General features: G+C 43.4%; 1 protein-coding gene across 7 annotated transcripts in view; it reads left to right on the top strand.

The window, feature by feature from the left end:
• The window catches only part of PLCE1 (phospholipase C epsilon 1), a 200,452-nt gene that overhangs the window by 106,358 nt on the left and 70,567 nt on the right, over positions 1-23,527 (top strand). For all 7 annotated transcript variants that reach the window (XM_072129841.1, XM_072129840.1, XM_072129842.1 and 4 more), the window contains one exon: positions 5,421-5,737. In XM_072129841.1, coding sequence (XP_071985942.1) covers positions 5,421-5,737 — 317 coding nt within the window. The remainder of the gene's footprint in view (positions 1-5,420; positions 5,738-23,527) is intronic.

Genomic DNA, 23,527 nt, shown 5'->3' with positions numbered 1-23,527 from the left:
TTATATAGCGCACACAGATTCCGCAGCGCTGCACAAAGCATGGCAAATTAGTCCCTTTCCCCATGGGGCTCACAATCTAAACAACCTACCAGTATGTTTTGGAGTGTGGGAGGAAACCGGAGGACCCGGGGGAAACCCACTCAAACACGGAGAGAAAACACAAACTCTTTGCAGATGTTGACCTGGGTGGGATTTGAACCGAGGACCCCAGCGCTGCAAGGCAGAAGTGCTACTCACTCAGCCACCGTGTCTTTGATACTGAGATATTTCATGAGCAGTTTAGTCACTTCATACACCATTAATATAAGAAGTAATCTGTTTGGTTTGATAATATTTAGTGTGCGCACACAGGTCACTTCCCACATCCTTTTACCCAAGGGTCCAAAAAAATGCATCCTGTTCCTAAAATATAGATTGCATTTAAATAATGTATCATTAAAGGGGTTGTCTCAAGTTTATTTGTTATTGTTAATGTGCAGGATAGCGCATAACAAGCCGATCGGTGAAGGTCTGATCCCTGGGTCCTGTTCACACTACGCTTTACCTGCCAACCCATTCAGTAGATAGGAAATGTCTGACACTAGACAGTGCTGGGGAGTCCTGGAGATTGCTGTGTGCTGTGCTTGGCAGTTCCTGACAGAACATATGCTATCCCTTCTACTTCATACAATTTGTTTTAAAAGGACCTCCATTTTTGTAAGCGGTGGATATCCCAGCAGTCAGGCCCCCACCTTTCAGATATCCTGTGGATTGCAGATAAAAATCAAACTTGGGACTACCCCTTCATTAACATGGACGTATAGGGGATGTATATGCATATGCCCCCCCATAGACAACAATAGGCGCACAGAGCACATGTGCGGCCTGCACAGCTCCGTATGCGGGGGAAAGGATAGGACATGTCCTATCTTGCCCTATGTGCACGGCCCATACGTCTATGGAGAGGGGAGGGGTCACCACTCCTCATCTCCAGCGCATCGGGCAGGCAGATATTTGTGTGAAATGTTAACCTTAGCAACGGTTTTCATCTTGCATTCTGTCACCAGCACCTCCCCCCACAAACCACACACAATACCGGTCATATGTCTTTATACATGTTTTACTGATGGCTCCATCCATGAGATTAGAGTAAGCATTTTTCTAAAGAAGACTTATTTATGCCCTCTGTAAAATATGCAATTATGGAGCGGGAGAAGCTCCGGTCAAGCTACCGGAAATGGAAAGGAGGAATGAGGGAGTTGATTGAAAAGGGAATTCCTGCGGGAAGGAGAATGAGGGAGTTGAGAGTCACACAGCCAACCTCTCTCTCTCAAGAGAAACCATCTCCCTAATTACCCTCCATTTCAGGAATTCTCTTCAGCGAGTCCCACATCCATTTAATGTCTCTCTCCACTTCCTCATGTCCCCCCTAACTTGTTCTTGACAGTATACTGCAGCTCCCACCGGCCTCCATGACTAGATGTTTAGAGGGTGTCAGTAAAATCATTTTTTAGAAAAATTGTGGCTCTAATCCCATTTGAAAAAAATAATTTTCAAAATATTTATGCAGCTCACACCCCAAATCCCTTTCCTTAAGTTGTCTAGTATGTGAACTATGTGAGCAGGTTGCACTGGAACACAAGCGAACGTTGCGATAAGACAAAATAATTACATGTGAATCTATTCCTGTAGTGTTGGGCACAGATGGCTAAATTTAATCTTCCTTTCAAGAAAGTGAATGAAAATGTATTTGCGTTGCTTTGTCCGGTGAGCAGAAAGGAATTCTAGAAGTCATGGTGGTATTGGCTGTAATTCAGTGCTGTGTGTGAGGCCATGCTCCGATGCCTTTTTTGGAATGTAATATCCGAGTCCTGCTCATGGTCCGCATGTCTTATGGCGAGTTGTCAAGGGGACGACCATTAATTCCTCTCTGTGCGGCTAATTATTGGGGGCATTATATTCTGCCCCCCCCCCCCTACTTTTATATTTAGAGTATTATTTTAATGGTGAATGTAATAAAGTGGAAATAACAGTAGTAAGAGATTTGTGCTGGAGGTCACATTACACAAGCCCCCCCCCCCCCCCCCTCCACAATTCCTTTTAGGAGGCAGTATGTTTTGGATCGAGTGTAAAATGTAAACGTTCTCTGCATTTCTCACCACCCAGCTGCTTTTGTTCCACCAGACATAGTGAACGAACGGCATCATTTGTTTAATTTAACGAATAAAGAAAACTTTAATACTGGCAAGTCTAGTTTTATTCTATGTAGGGCCAAAAAAGTTGCTGGATCTTAGTTTGGGAGATGGCATTAATGCAAAACTGAATTTTCTAAATATGTTATGGACCTAGGGCCGGCCACATGGATTAATGTATAAGCCTTGTTCACATGTCACCATCTGCCATTGCGATGATACGGTGTAACCGGCCAGAGAATACCCCCCAATCCTGACTATACACGCTGGGGAGTCGGCTCTGAAAAGTGAGAAACCAAACATAGAACTATCTTTGTTTCCATGTTGTCACCTTAAAACAAGATAGTTGTTCTTGGATACAACCATTTACATAAACATTGTATTTCTATAAACACAGTTTACCATATTTTTTGGACTATAAAGCGCACCAGATTATAAAGCGCACCATCAATAAATGCCTGCTAAAAAGTCCAGGTTCATATACGTATAAGGCGCACCTGATTATAAGGATGAATGACCAGTAGGTGGCAGACCTGTGCACAGTCAAGGCAGCTGTTGTCTGTAAGTACGGTTCATATATAAGGCGCACTGGACTATAAGGCGCACCTTTGATTTCTGAGAAAATTGATTTTTTGTGCGCCTTAAAGTCCGAAAAATACGGGTAAATCAACGCATAGTAAACACAGAAGAATACATTGCCTTTAAATGCTTGACACAATGTGGTTCCACTAAAGCGCAGGTGATCGACAACGAGCAACAACTTTGTCACATGTCAACAATGCAAAACATGGGGCCCACATTAAAAATTACATTTGTTTCAAACAATTCCAACAGTAGGTGTTAACACTGCTTTAGGGTCAGGTCATACATTCTGCTTTCTCTCTTTTTGACTTTTACCCACTTTGGGGTACACTCACCAAGGGCTTTGCGGCACAATTTTTTTTTTTTTTTGTACCATGCTCGTACTTTAATGTTAAACCGGCTTGCACTTATTTAAGTAGTGGGTGCGCTGCGATTGTGTCACACGCAACCCTTTTTGTGGCTTCCATGTGACACAATTGTGGGCGGACCACCGGACAGTCCGAGTGATTCGGACTGAACACAGAATTTAACTTTGAAATTGTGTCGCTGCCCAAGCACTTACATGCACCACTAAAAAGAAGGTGAACTCTGTCGGACCTGAGTGAAGAAGCAACATATTCATGATATCGGGCGCACAATCTTAGTGAATCACGGCACAGCGCATTATCATAGGACAATGCACTTTCTGTGAACTCCGGTGACTGGATAAGTAAATGTGCCCAGTTGTGCAAAGTTGAACGCAACCGTTTTTTTTACACTGCTCATCTTAAAAAACGTAGATGTAGACATCTGGAAACTTGCATTTTTTTTTTGTACAAATAAACTCCAGTTTAAAGCAGGAATAGGAAAGCGGTTGCTTAGGCATTTGCAACTTTTGTGCCATTTTTCAGACTTGTAAGCCCAAAACCTTACAAAAAACTAGACACTTGTTTCCTTAAGATATATGTCCCCCATGGTGCTGCTAACTGACCGTGTGTTTTTCAGTGGAAACACAGATGAAATTGGTACATGCCCTTTCGTGTTCCGCAGTGCCTTTTCATACACAATGCAAGCTGAACACTTGACGGCACCCTTAGGCCAGCGGCACAGATGCGGTTTTTAACAGACTGCTTAAAAACAGCACAAAAAGGTTCAAAACACCACGTGTGCCGCCGGCATTAGGCTTCATGGACATGCCCATGTCACCTGCCAATGGCAATAGAAAGACTGTCTGATCCGAAAACATGGGCAGGAATTGGACCTCCTTTATAATTTGCTGAATGGCCGTGCTATATTGTTTAGATATTTTTGTGACTCGTCTCCCCATGATTTCAAATGATTGGAACTGAGTGATGTTCGAGGTGTTAATACATAATCATGTGACACATCCTTCTTCTAATCATGGATATTTTTATCAATGTTGTAAAAAAAATTTTTTTTTTTTACAGGGCTTATTTAAAAAACGTAGATATTCATACTTTTTTTTGTGATAACACTGGTCCTGAATTTTCTTATTTATCTATTCATTAGAGCCATAATTCCCAGGTAACAGGAAGTTGTCTTAAGCCTATTGGTTGGGTTGTTATGGGATTTGTTGATTTCATACCATAGCGACACAAAAGCTGCTTTGCTGTAAGCTTTGGCTTATATGGCTTTCATTGTATTATTTAGAAGATCTCCTGTTTTGTTTAATTAACATCTGCAGTATTGTTAATGAGCAGGTTTTGTGTGAGCCGTTAACCCTTGGAGTTAATGATGAGATGATTGTGGTTGCGCTGCACTTGTCCATGCAGAATTACTAATCCAGATGCTAGTAAAATGAAACGAATTTGGTTTTTTTCCCTATACCGCAATGCTTTACTTCATTGAAAAAAAAAGTCTCTTTTTTTTCCCTTGATGTTCTGAGGCCGAAGCTGATGGAGCAAATTTATAAAATTGTCTAAAAGTATCTGTTGACCAATTGCTCGGCAGATTTAATCGTTTAAGCAGTATAGCAATTTATTAAAACCAGATTGTGAAATACAACGTCAGGGTCTGCCATGTTGCATAAGCTCATTTAGTGATATACTAATATATACCGTATATACTCGAGTATAAGCCGACCCAAGTATAAGCTGAGGCCCCTAATTTTACCACTAAAACCTTTATTTTTTTTACTCAAATATAAGCCGAGTTTGGGTTTTCAGCACACTAGGCTTATACTCGAGTATATACTTATTGGCCACAGGCAGCAGTAGACTGTTGTCAAGTAGACTTGAGGTCTAAGCATGCTCTATATAGGAGCAGGGAGGTTATACTGGCTGCACATGAACATGTTAAAACCGACCCATAGGTTGGTTCAATCCTATGGACTAGACACATTGCACAGGAAGGGAGTCCTTGCATCATACAGAAATCTGTTCAAAAGTACTCAGAGTGCCAGCACTGTTACAGCCTTTGGCATCTTCACTATAAAAATGTAAAGAAAGTGTTGCATACGACCATATTGAGTGAATAAAGCTCATAACTAAGTTTATCGACTAATGTGTATACAAAACGAGAAACAAAATTACTATGATTAATTATTGAAGTATTAGATTTAATCTACTCCTTAAACTGTTATCTTATAAAGAAAGGACTAGTGATGTGTCTTGATATATTGTTAGATAGCGGAGACTCGTAACCTTGTGAATTGTTGCTTCCTTTCAGAACGTCAGCCGTGTTCCACAATGGCAGCATCCAACTCCCAGACCGCCAGTGCAGTTGGACTGAGTAAAGAGTTGGTGGATCTTCAACATCTAATTCAGTTCCCAGAAGAGATTGCAAGTATTCTCACAGAACAAGAGCAGGAAATTTATCGGAAAGTGTTGCCCATTGATTACCTCTGCTTCTTGACAAAAGATGTCGGAGGAACGGAATGTGTGCCCAACTTTCCAGATATTAAGACTTCCTTGTCCTCGTCTCTGTTGGAGATGAAGAATGGAGAACATAACACTGTAGAAGGGCTCGTGGCAAGATTTAATGAGGTTAGTCTTTATCTGCTTTTTCATATCTATAATTGTACTTGATAAACTGGACATTTCCTTATGTAATGTATCCGTGTGGGTAACTGTGACTGTATGTGTCTGCCAGGATTTTGCATGACGTTTGCTTTGTCTTTGATGACTATGATTGACTCCATCAGCTCCTAGTATTTTTGGACTGAACTATTCACCACCAGCCCTGACAAAGCTTCACTACATGTGTCCGAGAGAGTAAGGGTAAAAATACGAAAATGACCATGTGCTATACCAAAGTACACAATCTTTATTAAACATAACATAAATAATATACACCAAACCAAAAATCAATAAAAACATTTAAAAAGGATACAAGATCCGCTGTACAAAACCCAGGGGAGGGTGGGGCACATGATAAGGCCCACCAAAAAACAACAACTCCCTACCCAGCCCCAAACCCTAAGCCTGTCAAATAGGTAGCTACCTTTTTTATCTTTAATCATTCTTGCTATTTGACAGGCTTAGGGTTTGGGGCTGGGTAGGGAGGTGTTGTTTTTTGGTGGGCCTTATCATGTGCCCCACCCTCCCCTGGGTTTTGTACAGCGGATCTTGTATCCTTTTTAAATGTTTTTATTGATTTTTGGTTTGGTGTATATTATTTATGTTATGTTTAATAAAGATTGTGTACTTTGGTATAGCACATGGTCATTTTCGTATTTTTGCTTAGTTTGCTTATTCATGTGCCCAGTTTTCTACCATTATGTGTAGTTTCTCCTTTATGATTTTCGAGAGAGTAAGGGTGGCAACACTATAGGTAGCTTTTGGCTTTCAAATTGCGTACCTAACCTCCATTCACAACTGAACATCTCCATGTTGGTCTCCAATTTTGGCAGCATCTTTTATAGAGTGAATGACCAGCTCAAGGTTCATTTACTACTCTGGGAGTTTAAGACAAAAGAAAAGATGGGTAATGTAATAAAAAACACTGAAGAAGAGTGTGTGCTACAAGAACAACGTTTTAGATTAGCAGTGTGACTAATATATTGCTAAATCAATGAGCAATAGAACATGAAAATGTGGTCGGGATGTGTTTTTGTTTCTAAGGTTGTCTGTTGCATGAGAAATGATGGTCTGGTAACAGTGGGGTCATTTATTATGTGGAGAAGCCGTGCGGGTGGAGGTGTGGATGCCCTCCAAATCTACTACAGGTTATAGCTTAATTCAATACCAGACTGGACGTAGAATTAGTCTTGTGCTGGATATACAAAGTGGTATTTTTATATATTTGACGCAACATCATCTTCTAAATCATCTAAATTCCTCCGCCCATTGTCTTCTGACGGCAAACTTAATGGAACCAGGTCTTCAGATACAATCATCAGACGGGGGACAGGCATCTACACCATCTCACGAAAATGTTTGACATTACGGGATATTACATCCCACAACATTAAAGCCAATCCAATCTCTACCCATCAGTCATCTTCTCCACTACAAAGAAAACAAAGGACATCCTCAAAAACTTTATTACACACTCAATAAAGATTACCGTTGAATGTTCTCAGACCCTCCCTTGCTATGCTACAGACAGCCGCCTTTGAGAAATACTATGGTCAGCAGCTTCTTACCATAAAATGCACAACAAGTTATGTACACAGATTATGAACACATACATGATACATGATGAGGTCGCAAAAACGCAGTAAGAATTTCACATCCCGCCAACATCTTGATATTCCAGTGCTAATGTGGTACAATTGGTTTTGTGCACCACATGCCCTACCCAAGGTACTTATATCTGAGAAACGAGACAAAAACTCAAAGAAAGAATGAGGTCTCGTCGGCATACTTTAGAGCAGTGGTGGCCAACCTATGGCACGCGTGCCAGAGGTGGCACTCAGAGCCCTCTTTATGGGCACCCTTGCCATCACCCCAGTTTAGAGTTTGCCAGACAGGACTCGAGACTTCTTGCAGTCCCAGGCAGCCTAGGACCCCAGAAGGAAACTACAAAGATGATCAAAACTTATTCTCCCTCTTTCTACTATATTGGTGACCTCAGGTGCCTATACAATTTAAACCTGTGAAAGGGCAGGTAGTAATAAGTTACTGCTTAAATTGTCGCATTGGAACTTCTGCGAAAAATACGTGGGTTTTGGTTGTAGTTTGGGCACTAAAAGGTTTGCCGTCACTGCTTTAGAGCATGGACACACTTCCCTCTGTGGCTAAATATTTTTGCGTCCCAAGCCGTAACATAATTTTTTTTTTAATATTAAAGGTAAAAATTGAGTCCCAAGCCTTTTACTGGTTAAATTAAAAAGGTTTAGAACTATTTCAAGCTTTTAAGACTATTCTGGTCTCTTCATAGGATGAATTAACTTTTATAGTTGGTCAATTAAAAGTATCAATGACTGAGGAATCCATTTTTTAACATAACCCCTGGATTACAAGTTTTTACCTGTGTTATAAATTTATATTCCCAAATGTCTCTTTGGGACCTGAAATCGCCTTTTAATGTCTTTGACACGCTCCACACAGGACTAAAATTTTCCCAGACTTTTAGGTCTTCCTACAAGATTTAGGAATTTAACTCTAGAGATAGTGGAGTTATTTGAAATTATCGGGTCATTAATTTAGAAGCAATACAACTTTCACACAACCTAATTAAATATTTTGTTTCTTGGCTCATTATAGTATTCCTGGATAATGTATTTGCATATTTCCCAGAATCCCGATGTGCAGCACCAATGGCTGTCAGTCTCCACACACATGTGGAGGAGGTCTTTAGTGGCAAAGTCTCCTTAAGGAGTCTTCTTACTTCCCTGATTTAGTCTCCGGCCTCTCACTTAGCCAAAGCAGTTCCATGCACGGATGAGATGCGTGCACGTTGAAACAGCGTTGTCCACATTGACGTTGCTGTTTTTACATTTATCCGCCCAGAGGTGGCACTTAACGGTAAAGGGTTGTCTTACTACAACTGATCTATACTATTCTGTTTTTTATTATTTTATGATACACCCTCCTCTTTTTTAAGTCTGTGTTACTTTAAATGTTTTGTTGTATCATGTCTGATGGAGAGACCAGAGTAGTCTAGGTAGCTTTCCTGTTATATTGAGTGAGAAACATTCTGCCTTCTCCACCAGCAGGGAGTATTTGCTGTATTTATTATAGTCTCCATCGGAAAACCAGTGTTCCTTGTGTTGGCGGAGCTCACATCCCCATATATTATGAGACGCCGAACAAGGGGGGGGGGTTAAAAACGGCAGTCTTTAATATATTCCCCAATCAGCTTTGTCAGTTAGCCGTTAAAAGGTATCATAATCTGATGATAAAAAATAAAGACAAAAAACAGAGACAACGGAGGGCGGCGCCTCGGGTGATATCGTAAGGCAATTAGTGAATGTAAAGAAAGTCCCAAATTGGGTGCTCACCATTAGCCACCTTGGCTAGTATGCATCAAGCCCTTTAACAGGGTAGCAAGGGAATGGACGCGGTCCCGGTCTGCTGCTCCTCTAGCCCAAAAACGAAGACGCCAATTCCAAGAAGCGGAGTCAGCGGTATACAATATATAAGGATGGGTTGGCTAGATTCTACGGGCGCTGACCACCGACTGAGAGTATCAGCGAATGTATCACTGGTTACAAATCCAAATAATTTATTGATAAAACCAGAATGGTAAAACAAAAGTACAGGAATGTGTAGTATATCCTCCTAACGCGTTTCGGGTCGGACGACCCTTTCTCAAAGATCTCTCGATCCCTTGAGAAAGGGTCATCCGACCCGAAACGCGTTAGGAGGATATACTATACATTCCTGTACTTTTGTTTTACCATTCTGGTTTTATCAATAAATTATTTGGATTTGTAACCAGTGATACATTCGCTGATACTCTGTCGGTGGTCAGCGCCCGTAGAATCTAGCCAACCCATCCTTATATATAATCTGATGATGACTTCTTTATTTCACCTATAAAATACAAATAAACCTTCTCGGCCGGCTTACACCGTATGTAAAAATGTAAAAAAAAATAATCTGTATACAATGTTTCTCCAAATTATCAATAAGTTATATTTTGAAGATCAAAATGTGTTCAGAAGACCTACCATATATACTCGCGTATAAGCCTACTTTTTAAGCACAAAAAAATGTGCTGACAAACCCATCACTTGGCTTATATTCGGGTAAAAAAAATGTAAGTTTTACCAGTTTTTTGTGGTAAAATTAGGGGCCTCGGCTTAAACTTGGGTCGGCTTATACTCTAGTATATACGGTAACTTTATTTAGGAATGGTGCCCCATTTGAGATGTCTATGCCAAAAAGTTAAAGGAAATAAACCAGGGACACTTACTCATCGATCCAGGCACTGTGACTGTGCTAATTTTCTTATATTTGTTATTCAAGGTCTCCTTCCTTCTAAAATCAACTTTTTAAATTATGCTAATGAACTATAACTCTGGGGGGGGGGGGTTACAAAAGCCTCCTTGATTCATAGGCTGTTATACTGCAGCAGCATGGTCTCTTTCTCAACCTCCCCCTGTACTTCATGTTATCTTGGCAGCGATCAGCCCACAGTGGGATGGGGGAAGTGCTCCTTAAGAATGTAAGAGCCTGTGGAGGCCACGGATAACAAATATAAGATTACCACAGTCACGATGCCTAGATCTATAAGTAGGTGTCCCTGGTTTATCCATACTTCATATTGCTGATAGATTTACAGTTTTGAGTGGACAGTTTTGTGGGCTTTCTATGATGGTTTCAATACTATTCTATGCAGAAGATGATTTGTTGCCAGTTTTTTAGGGGCAGCAATGGTATTTGTTTTTGTGTGTGGTCTTCACCAAACGCCCTCCAATCTTAGCTGTGCATAATTAGATTTGGCTACATTTTCGCTATGATGAATGTACGTTGAACACAGACGTTTGCCACCTGTGAATATGGACGGGTAAGCCTAAACTGATGACTTCATTACATACAACACATCTGCCTTGTATAGGCTTCAGTCCGTGCTTTCCATAAAATGAGGGATTTGTTGGCGAAAAATTTAAATACTACGCTACCCTTCTCTGTTCACACATACGGGTGTATATGGCGATGTTCTTTATCTTGCCATCTGTCTTGTAACTAGAAGCAGACACATCTGCCATGTTTATAAATTACTGAAATTGCCCTCAAATCATCCACCTTATTACAGGGGCCCATAAGAGGCAGTGGGCCGACTGTATAATGCAACTCTTTGTATTGCCTATTTTCTGGCTTAGAAGTTATCCTAAATGGACTGAACCCACCGTTTAAAGATGGCTCTTAAGAGCGTAACTATCCGGTTATTTTTTTTAGTATGTGGGTTCTCCATGCAATGTCTCACATGCATGCTGACATTGGACGTGGAGAAACACTATTTTTAAGTGTCAGGTCCTGCTTTGTAGCAGGATACTGTACCCCTTATGCTACCGCCTGTCTTGCTGCTGGTGGTGCTGCCTGAGATAAGAGGCTCAACTTGCCTCATGGCCGGAGCACCCCTGCATCTAACTCAATATAGGGTACTCTAGTAATCTATGTATTAAATTTACAAAAATGATGGCACTGACTTCTTGGCAGCTCAGATATTTTAAATTATGCCTTTATGATACTAGAGAGAGGTAACTGTGCAATCCATAAGATGTCCGGAGCTATCTGTAAATTCCTCAGATCGTGATATAGACTGTAATTTTTTTAAACAGTTTTTTTCTTCTGCACGTAACAATTAAGGTGAACCTGTAATCTGCATTTCTTTTCTATCTAAAGAATGAAGTGCCTATCAGCGTGCGCTTCCTCCTGGGATGAGAAGTGTTCCTTAATGTCCCTGTTTATAAACTTGCTGGAGAATTGTTAAACTTAGAGTCATGCTTTTGTTGGCCTCAGCAAGTGAGTGCTTGATGATTTTTCTGGCTATTCCATGCAAAAAAAAAAAAAAAAGTCTGAACTGTATTTACATTGAAGGAGCCAGGGTGAATTTTGGGATGACAGCCCTCAGATACATCAGAGGTATTTCACTTGGTTCTTTTTTTTTATTGTTAAAAATAATTGGTTTAAGTCATCCGAACCAAACCATACAAGATGAAGAAACCTACATCCAGATTTTCCAGGCTTCTTGGGGAATGTCTAAATAGAGTTTAAGAGAAAAGTGACCATGAAAGAACAGAACTCTGCCTGTTACTTTCTCTCTGCATCTGAGAAGTATATCATTTTAGGTTATGGATGTCCAAGAGTCGACCTGGAATTGTGACATTGTAATTGTGCAGAGTCGGAAACTCGCTATCTCATATTGGAGCACAGCGGAGCTTCCTATGTTACCAAGAAAAAATTGCATTTCAAGACTTTTTTTTTTCCATTTAATTCATCATACTTTTTTTTATAACCTTTTTTTATTGGGAAATATAGGCAGGTACATATGTCTGGTGTTATCAACATTATACGTATCCATTTTACAACAATAAAATTTACAGTTTGTGTTGCATATTTCGTATGTTGATGTTCAGCCGTCGTTTTTCCCCTCTCTCCATTTTTCTATTTTCCTCCTTAATTCATCATACTTGAGAACATTTTGACTGAAATGGAACCTTTTTTTCTTTTTTTTCACAAAATAATTATTTTAACCCCTTATCCCCGACACTAGTTTTCAGCTCATTGACCAGACTCTATTTTTCAAATCTGCCCTGTGTCACGATAATTGGTTATAACTTCGGAACACTTTAACATATCCGTGTGATTTTTTTAGAATGTTTTCTCGTGACACATTGTACTTCATGTTAGTTGTAAAATTTAAGTGATAAGTTTTGCGTTTCGGTCTGAAAAAAAGTGAAAATTTGGCAAAAGTTCGTAAAAATTCTTTATTTTCCAAGTTTGAAATGTTCTGCTTTCCAGACAGGAAATAAAACTACCCAAAAAGCTTGGTAATTAATAGAGATGAGCGAGCACTAAAATGCTCGGGTGCTCGTTACTCGAGCCGAACATTTCCAGATGTTCGAGTGCTCGTTTCGAGTAACGAGCCCCATTGAAGTCAATGGGAGACTCGAGCATTTTTCAAAGGGACCATGGCTCAGGAATAAAATGTGTTAATTAATTGAAAAAGAATGTCTTCTGATAAGTGATCAGATGTATGCAAACATCTGCAATCTATTCTTCACTGTTCCGCGCGTATATTATCTCCCGACAAGTTAACAGATGTGAAGAACAGTGAAGAATAGAATAAAAACAGTGAACACAGGATCATTTAAGTGAAAAACACAGTGAAGAATAGATTGCAGATGTTCTGCACATCTGCTTACTTGTCGGGAGATACGCTGTCCCGGGATCCGCTGCTCTCCGTGCCCCGCTGCTCTCCGTGCCCCGCTGCTCTCCGTGCCCCGCTGCTCTCCGTGCCCCGATGTCTCCGTGCCCCGATGTCTCCGTGCCCCATGTCTCCGTGCCCCATGTCTCCGTGCCCCATGTCTCCGTGCTGCCGCTGCCGCTGCTCTCCGTGCTGCCGCTGCTCTCCGTGCCCCGATGTCTCCGTGCCCCGATGTCTCTGTGCCCCATGTCTCCGTGCCCCATGTCTCCGTGCCCCATGTCTCCGTGCCCCATGTCTCCGTGCTGCCGCTGCCGCTGCTCTCCGTGCTGCCGCTGCTCTCCGTGCCCCGATGTCTCCGTGCCCCGATGTCTCCGTGCCCCATGTCTCCGTGCCCCGATGTCTCCGTGCCCCATGTCTCCGTGCCCCATGTCTCCGTGCCCCATGTCTCCGTGCTACCGCTGCCGCTGCTCTCCGTGCTGCCGCTGCTCTCCGTGCCCCGATGTCTCCGTGCCCCGATGTCTCTGTGCCCCATGTCTCCGTGCCCCATGTCTCCGTGCCCCATGTCTCCGTGCCCCATGTCTCCGTGCCCCATGTCTCCGTGCTGCCGCTGCTCTCCGTGCTGCCGCTGCCCCATGTCTCCGTGCTGCCGCTGCCCCGGTGTCTCCTAGCTGCTCCCCGGTGTCTCTGTGCTGCTCCCTGGTGTCTCCGTCCTGCTCACCGTGTTCTGCAATGTGTTCTTCACACATATATATTGTTCTTCACATGCTATTTTGTTCGCGCCGTTCCGCGCGTATCTTCCGACAAGTAAGCAGATGTGCCGAACATCTGTAATCTATTCTTCACTGTGTTCTTCACTGTGTTTTTCACTTAAATGATCCTGTGTTCACTGTGTTCACTGTTTTTATTCTATTCTTCATTGTTCTTCACTGTGTTTTTTTAATTAAATGCTCGATCTCGAGCAGGGGAACTACTCGTCCGAGCAACGAGCCGTCTCGAGTACCCTAATGCTCGACCGAGCATCAAGCTCGGACGAGCATGTTCGCTCATCTCTAGTAATTAACAGTTATGGAATGTCTGCTTTATGTTGAGATGATATTTTATGCATCCTGTCATTTTCTTAGGATGTTATGAGGCGCAGAACTTTAGGTGCGATTTTTCTCATTTTCCGATCCCGGTTGTTAGTGCCGGGTCTGGGCTGTGATATCACAGCCCGACACCGGCACTTTAATTACCCGATGTCCCAAAATCATCTTATGGCGCGCCGCCTTAGAAAGGCGTCACGTCAGAAGAAGTACCCTTAATCACCGACTTAGATTCCCGATAGGGCGGTCATTAAGGGATTAATAAATGGTATGTTTTGGTGTGCGCAGTCTACACTGATTCTTGAAGGAAATGTACCACCAGACACAGAAATGAAGCTAAGCACACCTACTGGTCGGGTGTACCTGCTGGAGCTGTATGTTGTCTTCATTGAACCTGAAAACACTGCATTTTGAAGAAAATAAGGGTTCAAAAATATGCTAATTAAGGTAGCCCTCCCCTAGAGCTGGTGTTGTACATTACAAGTACAGACTGTGTATGCACTGTACACTTCATCAGAAGTGTCTAAGGTAAAACTGTTGTAGTTGCCCATTGAAACCAATATATGTATAGATTTCTAATGTTAGGATGCTAAAAAACCTTAAATAATGTCCCACTGGTTAAATGCTGAGAAGGCAGAAGAAGCTGCTGGATTCAGACCAGGGAGGTCATGGCCTGTCTGACTCGCTCTTAATATACCTGGAACCAGGAAACATTATAAAGGGTGTAGGTTTTTTTTAATGGGGCTCTATGGGAACCTGGGTTCCCTTTAAATCCCTTTCTCATCCAATCCCTTTCTTTGTTTAACTTGATGGACGTGTCTTTTTTCAGCCATATTAACTATGCAAATAAACTAAAGTTGACACTGTTGCGAGATTCTTGCCCCTCATCAGTACAGAACAGGGTTACCGGATGGCTGGATTAAGAAGGAGAAACAATGTTTTTTTTATTAAAATGTATTTATTATAAAAAAAAAAAAACACAGGACCAAGTGTATGTTTAATATACTGTACAGTGAGGAAGTCAGCTATTTGACTTAATAAGGAAGCAGTGTAGGTCCTTGCTTACGTTTCGCCCAGTACAGCATATGCATAACCTCTGTCAGCACACAGAATGGTAAACATGAACAGGTTTCCGTTTTTTTCCTTTTTTTTTCCCCCCTCCTTATACTATAACACAGAGAAAGCTTTCCAGAGGCTGTCTGTGACTATTAATGTGCCGTGTGATGCCACTTCTCTGAGAGATTCCATTGTAGGCTTCCTGAAATATGCAAAGACAAATCAATAAGCACTTTTCAGATTGTGCTTGTCAAGCAGCAGTTACACGTATATGTAAACAGTCGCCGGCTGCGAGCTGGCAACCCAACCATCAACTTGGAACGGATCTATTTTATTACTCAGATATTATAATGCAATGTTTAAATCAGGCTTTAAAACAATAAAAAAAAATTCACTTTGTCACCAGCATTGGCCTTGAGCAGTTTTCCGTAAAGTCGATAAAAATTAGAATTGTTCTAGATTAGGTTTTTTTTGTGTGTGTTTTTGATTGCATAGTGACCTCAAACATTATTGCACCCTTCAGTCCTCTTGAATGTTATGTGGACCTATGAATTTATAACATACCGTATATACTTGAGTATAAGCCGACCCGAGTATAAGCCGGAAAACGGGAAAAAAATCTATGGACTCGAGTATAAGCCGAGGGTGGGAAATGCATTGGTCACAGCCCCCTCAGTATATAGCCTGCCAGCCCCATCAAGTATATAGCCTGCCATCCCCCTTGAGTATATAGCCTTCCAGCCCCCTCAAGTATATAGGCTGCCAGCCCCCTCAAGTATATAGGCTGCCAGCCCCCTCAAGTATATAGCCTGCCAGCCCCCTCAAGTATATAGCCTGCCAGCCCTCTCAAGTATATAGCCTGCCTGCCCCCTGGAGTATATAGCCTGCCTGCCCCCTGGAGTATATAGGCAGCCTGCCAGCTCCCTGGAGTATATAGGCAGCCTGCCTGCGCCCTGGAGTATATAGCCTGCCTGCCAGCCCCCTGGAGTATATAGGCAGCCTGCCTGCCCCCTGGAGTATATAGGCAGCCTGCCTGCCCCCTGGAGTATATAGGCAGCCTGCCTGCCCCCTGGAGTATATAGGCAGCCTGCTTGCCCCCTGGAGTATATAGGCAGCCTGCCTGCCCCCTGGAGTATATAGGCAGCCTGCCTGCCCCCTGGAGTATATAGGCAGCCAGCCTGCCTGCCCCCTGGAGTATATAGCCTGCCAGCCCCCTCAAGTATATAGCCTGCCAGCCCCCTCAAGTATATAGCCTGCCTGCCCCCTGGAGTATATAGCCTGCCAGCCCCCTGGAGTATATAGGCAGCCTGCCTGCCCCCTGGAGTATATAGCCTGCCTGCCCCCTGGAGTATATAGCCTGCCTGCCTGCCCCCTGGAGTATATAGGCAGCCTGCCTGCCCCCTGGAGTATATAGGCAGCCTGCCTGCCCCCTGGAGTATATAGGCAGCCTGCCTGCCCCCTGGAGTATATAGGCAGCCAGCCCCCTCAAGTATATAGCCTGCCAGCCCTCTCAAGTATATAGCCTGCCAGGCCCCTGGAGTATATAGGCAGCCTGCCAGCCCCCTGGAGTATATAGGCAGCCTGCCTGCCCCCTGGAGTATATAGCCTGCCTGCCAGCCCCCTGGAGTATATAGGCAACCTGCCTGCCCCCTGGAGTATATAGGCAACCTGCCTGCCCCCTGGAGTATATAGGCAACCTGCCTGCCCCCTGGAGTATATAGGCAGCCTGCCTGCCCCCTGGAGTATATAGGCAGCCTGCCTGCCCCCTGGAGTATATAGCCTGCCTGCCAGCCCCCTGGAGTATATAGCCTGCCTGCCTGCCCCCTGGAGTATATAGCCTGCCTGCCCCCTGGAGTATATAGCCTGCCTGCCTTCCCCCTGGAGTATATAGGCAGCCTGCCTGCCCCCTGGATTATATAGGCAGCCTGCCTGCCCCCTGGAGTATATAGGCAGCCTGCCTGCCCCCTGGAGTATATAGGCAGCCTGCCTGCCCCCTGGAGTATATAGGCAGCCTGCCTGCCCCCTGGAGTATATAGGCAGCCTGCCTGCCCCCTGGAGTATATAGGCAGCCTGCCTGCCCCCTGGAGTATATAGGCAGCCTGCCTGCCCCCTCGAGTATATAGGCAGCCTGCCTGCCCCCTCGAGTATATAGGCAGCCTGCCTGCCCCCTCGAGTATATAGGCAGCCTGCCTGCCCCCTCGAGTATATAGGCAGCCTGCCTGCCCCCTCGAGTATATAGCCTGCCTGCCCCCTCAAGTATATAGCCTGCCTGCCCCCTGGAGTATATAGCCTGCCAGCCCCCTGGAGTATATAGGCAGCCTGCCTGCCCCCTGGAGTATATAGCCTGCCTGCCCCCTGGAGTATATAGGCAGCCTGCCTGCCCCCTGGAGTATATAGGCAGCCTGCTTGCCCCCTGGAGTATATAGGCAGCCAGCCCCCTCAAGTATATAGCCTGCCTGCCCTCTCAAGTATATAGCCTGCCAGCCCCCTGGAGTATATAGGCAGCCTGCCAGCCCCCTGGAGTACATAGGCAGCCTGCCTGCCCCCTGGAGCATATAGGCAGCCTGCCTGCCCCCTGGAGTATATAGGCAGCCTGCCTTCCCCCTGGAGTATATAGGCAGCCTGCCTTCCCCCTGGAGTATATAGGCAGCCTGCCTGCCCCCTGGAGTATATAGGCAACCTGCCTGCCCCCTGGAGTATATAGGCAGCCTGCCTGCCCTCTGGAGTATATAGCCTGCCTGCCCCCTGGAGTATATAGGCAGCCTGCCTGCCCCCTGGAGTATATAGGCAGCCTGCTTGCCCCCTGGAGTATATAGGCAGCCAGCCCCCTCAAGTATATAGCCTGCCTGCCCTCTCAAGTATATAGCCTGCCAGCCCCCTGGAGTATATAGGCAGCCTGCCAGCCCCCTGGAGTACATAGGCAGCCTGCCTGCCCCCTGGAGCATATAGGCAGCCTGCCTGCCCCCTGGAGTATATAGGCAGCCTGCCTTCCCCCTGGAGTATATAGGCAGCCTGCCTTCCCCCTGGAGTATATAGGCAGCCTGCCTGCCCCCTGGAGTATATAGGCAACCTGCCTGCCCCCTGGAGTATATAGGCAGCCTGCCTGCCCCCTGGAGTATATAGCCTGCCTGCCCCCTGGAGTATATAGGCAGCCTGCCTGCCCCCTGGAGTATATAGGCAGCCTGCTTGCCCCCTGGAGTATATAGGCAGCCAGCCCCCTCAAGTATATAGCCTGCCTGCCCTCTCAAGTATATAGCCTGCCAGCCCCCTGGAGTATATAGGCAGCCTGCCAGCCCCCTGGAGTACATAGGCAGCCTGCCTGCCCCCTGGAGCATATAGGCAGCCTGCCTGCCCCCTGGAGTATATAGGCAGCCTGCCTTCCCCCTGGAGTATATAGGCAGCCTGCCTTCCCCCTGGAGTATATAGGCAGCCTGCCTGCCCCCTGGAGTATATAGGCAACCTGCCTGCCCCCTGGAGTATATAGGCAGCCTGCCTGCCCCCTGGAGTATATAGCCTGCCTGCCAGCCCCCTTAGAGTATATAGCCTGCCAGCCCCTCCCGGTCCGTCGCAGGCACCATGACGTCAGCTGCAAGTCTGACACGAAGACTGTGACAGACCAGGGCCCGATGTCGGAGCCGCGATGGATGCCGGGGAGTGTCAGCTGGTGAGTTCACTTTTTGTTTTTTTTCCTTGACTCGAGTATAAGCCGAGTTAGGGGTTTTCAGCACATTTTTTGTGCTGAAAAACTAGGCTTATACTCGAGTATATATGGAATATCTCTGTGCTGTCTTACTCGAAAACCCATCTCCAGATGTCCTGCTAAGGAATTCACTTATCCTGAATCACATGAGGCTGCCAAGTTCTCCCACAGATTACTGTCAAGTGCTGTCCCAGCATGGGGAACACTGTGGTCAATCTATCAGACAACCATTGAAACTAAATGGACATCTCTCAAGTGGGCAACCACTATACAGATGAAATTTATTGCATGCTTTATGCCAAGAAACCGGCACAAAAAAGTAGAAACTTATGTCCTAATTTATTCAAATTTGTTAACGCCAATTGTCTGAAAAGTTGGTGGAGATTAGTATTAGAGGGGTTCTGCCTGGTCTACTGAAACTTTCAATTCTGACATTAATTTAATTTTCTTAAATGGAAGATGTCCCAACACTTTATGCATTTACTACTGTGTGAGGGCTTACACACACCAACATGCTTCGTCTGGTGGCCACATTTCACGGACCAAACTCTTCTGCTAGGACAGAAAAATCATAGGGATGAGGGCAGGAGGATTACCTAGACTTTTCTAAATGGGGGGGCTTAGACAATCAACCAAACACTGTGTTGGACCATACAGGCACATGGAGGCCACATGCAATACTGAACCTCATCAGGAACCTCCCATGGTGTTGTAGAGAGGCCATACAGGCACATGGAGGCCACACGCAATACTGAGCCTTATTTTGACTTGTTTTAAGGACATTACATCAAAGTTTGATCAGCCTGTAGTGTGTTTTGTGGGTGACTCCACATTCAACTTTGTACAGAACAAAGTATTCAATGAGAATATTTCATCCTAAAATAGGGTGTGTTATTTGAGATTTGATGCTTCTTATGGGAAGGTCTCGTTATTTGAAGCAACCCGCTTTTATCTGGGCAATCTGAACCAATAATGAGACAGGAGTTGTGTCTCACATTAACTGTGATTGCTTGTAGGTAGGTAAAGGGAATCTGTCACCACAGCTTACCTACCTGAACTAACCGCCATGTTGAGCAAGGCTGTGCCCATACATGCCATCTATACTTCTGTTCTTATTGTCCATCCTCTCCTTCCATGCCAAATCTTTAACATCTGCAAAGAGTTTGTATGTTCTCTCTGTGTTTCCTCTGGGTCCTCCGATTTCCTCCCACACTCCAAAACATACTGGTAGGTAGATTGTGAGCCCCATTGGGGACAGGGACTGATTTAACAAGGTTTGTGTAGCGCTGCAGAATCTGTGTGCGCTATATGAAGAATTATTATTAATTATTATTAAATTAAGAAATATGCAAATGAGGCTGAAGTGCTTTTATTGATGAACAACCCAAGAAAATATATACAATGTCCAACTCCTATAAATTTTCCATAGTGATCTCTGTGTGGTAACATTTCCACAATTGCTTCAATTCCAGAAATGCAATTACATAATGAATTAAATAAGACAAATTAGATTTTTGACTTTGCAGAGGAGATCCTGGAAGTAAATGAGATTACTATAGTGTTTGTGCATTTTTACACTGTCATGTCATTCATCTTATTTTCCTTCTCCATAAATTGTCCATCTGGTTTCTAATTGGGATTAAAGTCCTAAATGAATGTGACACAGATTGCAGTATCTGAGTATTAGGAAAGCAATTGAGTTAGTACTTAGAAATTGCCTGTCCTGGGATGAAAGGGGGTTTCGGTAGTTTCGTTAACCATTGACAGTGTTTCATCTTGCGTTTGTTCTGTGTACAATGTATGGAAATATCTTGTTGCCTAGTAATGTAGTTCTGTACACAGACATAATTTTTATTTTTTATACACACTCGGTTCTCCTGGTATGCACACAACTCTGTTTCCTTACACAAGACCCTTCCTGAGATCAATCACGACAAATACGAGATGGATTGAAATACCAATGCACCTGTTTAGGAGCCAGAAGGTTATATACAGTGTTAAGAATTTGCAACCTATACATTATTATTATTCAGTTAAGGTCATCCGTTCTCCATGGCATTTCACAAATGGAAAAAGCTGAGAACAGTCCATACTTGTAGCCTTAATTCACCACTCGTACATACTTAAGAACAATGTAACATACTGAAGAGCACTTGCAAGGAAATATATAGAACTTGTATCTCACTTTAAATCTCTTGTGCTCTTGCCTAGGTTCCTGCTGAACCGAAATACCGTGCGATGGCTTCTATTTTGTTTATAATGCATTACTCATTTGCTCTACACATTTATTAAAAGGGTTGTTCCATGTTTCTATGTTGTCTTCTCTCCACAATAACGGGGATAACAATCTGATTGTTGAGGGTCTCACTGCTAGGAACCCCACCAATTATGAGAACAGACCAACAGGTCATGAGATCGGAGGTTTTATTTTAATCAATTGATTGAGCCACGGGATAATCTTGGAGGCTGCCACTCCATTCTATAATACGGGAGCGTCGGATATCTGCCAAACTCTCTCTTTCACTGTCTGAGAGTGCCAGAGTTGACCAAGCACGGAACTTGCTTTTTTTTGTGCTTAATAAAAAAGTCTATATTATAAATTATTGGAGTATTAGAACCTACCATTGATTTGTAGAAGTGTATCTTTGGAAATTGCTTGCCCCCTACTAAGCGCCATGTTCCCTTTTAAGGACTCTTTTTTTCACAGGACGATGAGTGGGGCAATGATTCTGATTTTCTTAGGAAAATGTGTTCCCAATCATTGGTTAATCTAACATTGGCACCTCTACACAATCGGGGAAAGTTTTCCTTGCTATTGTAGTTCCAGAATAATTGGCCTGATTAATCTTCCCATGTAAAAGATTAGACTTTCCCTGCACAGTTAAAGTTGAGCCACCCATGGTGCCGGGAACTGCAGCACAGCATGAATCTAGAGAGAGATTACTGGAATCCTGTGCTCGTGACCAGCCAATGGCTTTGGGTAATATATTTGATAGTTTAGAAGCCTCAAACACATTTCAGGCACAGAATGTGCTCTTCATCTCGGGACACACCAACCAAGAAAACCGGATGCATGTGGAATGTCTTGGTCAGGTTACACCAGGAACGTCAGAACAGAACTCAAACCATTTAAAATAAAGATGCACCGGAGACTCATTAGTGGATAGTGGGGTAAGATTAGCAATATGTAGACTGGCACATAAGCAGACGTACTACAGTTACCAGGGTTGACAGGAGTGTGGTAAATGATGCCATCCTGCTGTTCTCTGCTGGTTACCCCCGAGTAACATTGTACGCAATAAGATAAGATAATAAAATAAGATAAGTCAGCACTTGGGTTCATTCATTTGATTATGGGTTTCAACATTATTCTCATAGATCACAGAGTGATGGATTATCCTTGAAATATGCAATTTCATCCAAGGTTTTGTACCCCTTCTCAATATTTCAGTATGGATAGGGTGATAAGAAGTTGCATAAAACATTAAAAATCCTCATATACTAAAATCGAGCTTGGTCTGCTCATAGCAGTACAATTTACTCTCTGGCTGCAATGGGCACATTAACTCGTCATTTATACAATAGGTGCAGACATCTTAAATGCGTAAGTGAGGAGGGGGCATTTCTATGCATTATCCGCCCCAGTCCAAACACTGTCATAGCTCTTCTTTGATCTATTGTCAGATGCCACATAATGTTCTTTAGGTTGTTTAGACATCTTAAAATGGAAAACTTGTTGGTTGTCTTCTATTATCGGTGTGTGATGAGTTAGACTGCTAAAAGCGGAGAAGAAAAACTGTTCCCCTTTAAACTACTTTAAAAAAAAGTCTTTAAAGTATATTTTAGCCTTTGTGTTTTGTTAGTTTTTTTTGGGAGAGATATCCTCTCTGTGCCAAAATATAAGCCTACATTGTGCCCTTAATTGAACCTTTATTTTTCATAGCTCTTGAATTTCCCACAGCCATGAAAGTCAGTAAAGTCTTACCATGAGCTTAAATATAGTTTTGTTTTTTTTAAAATTACGATTTATCTACTATCTAGAGATGAGCGAGTCGTCGAAGATGAACTTTGTTGAAGCACGGCCAAAATTTTCCAAAGATTTGGTTTGGGTCTGAATCTCTGATGTTACTCCAGTTGTCTTGGAAATTGGTATATAACTCCCTCTGTCAATACAGAGAAAAACAGACTTTTCTGCATGGACCTAAACCCCTTATACCTGATAAAGAAGCAAGAAATTTTCGATTTCCCTGCTTTTTCTGGTACAGAAATTCCCCAGCTTTTTCTGTGAAAATATAAATCCCTCTTGTCATCTAAAAGACAGATCTATCACTAAAAGCTCCTATCTCTTTACAAAATGTTAAAGGGTTATTCCCACAAAGACGAGGTTCTTAAATTTGCTGAGGATAGTAAAATAACACATTCTCTAATTCAATGTTATTAATAAAAATACAGCATTTCACAGATAGAATTTTAACCTGTCTGTATCAGTCCTGGTGTACAAAATTTTGGTTGCCCCTGAACCCGACCCTGTATCTTCTGACTTTTGGGTCAGCAGACATATTATTCTCCTGTCTGATGCTGCACTGAGCTGTGCTGCTCAATGCCTCCAGCCCCCACCCTTTGCATTTTAGGAGGAACTCACACACACAGATTTTCTGCTGGAAAACAACGGCACA

This window comes from Engystomops pustulosus, chromosome 11 (assembly GCF_040894005.1).
Source record: "Engystomops pustulosus chromosome 11, aEngPut4.maternal, whole genome shotgun sequence".
NCBI lineage: Eukaryota > Metazoa > Chordata > Amphibia > Anura > Leptodactylidae > Engystomops > Engystomops pustulosus.
The sequence above is the reverse complement of the archived record's forward strand: the minus strand, read 5'-3'. Positions and strand labels throughout refer to the sequence as shown.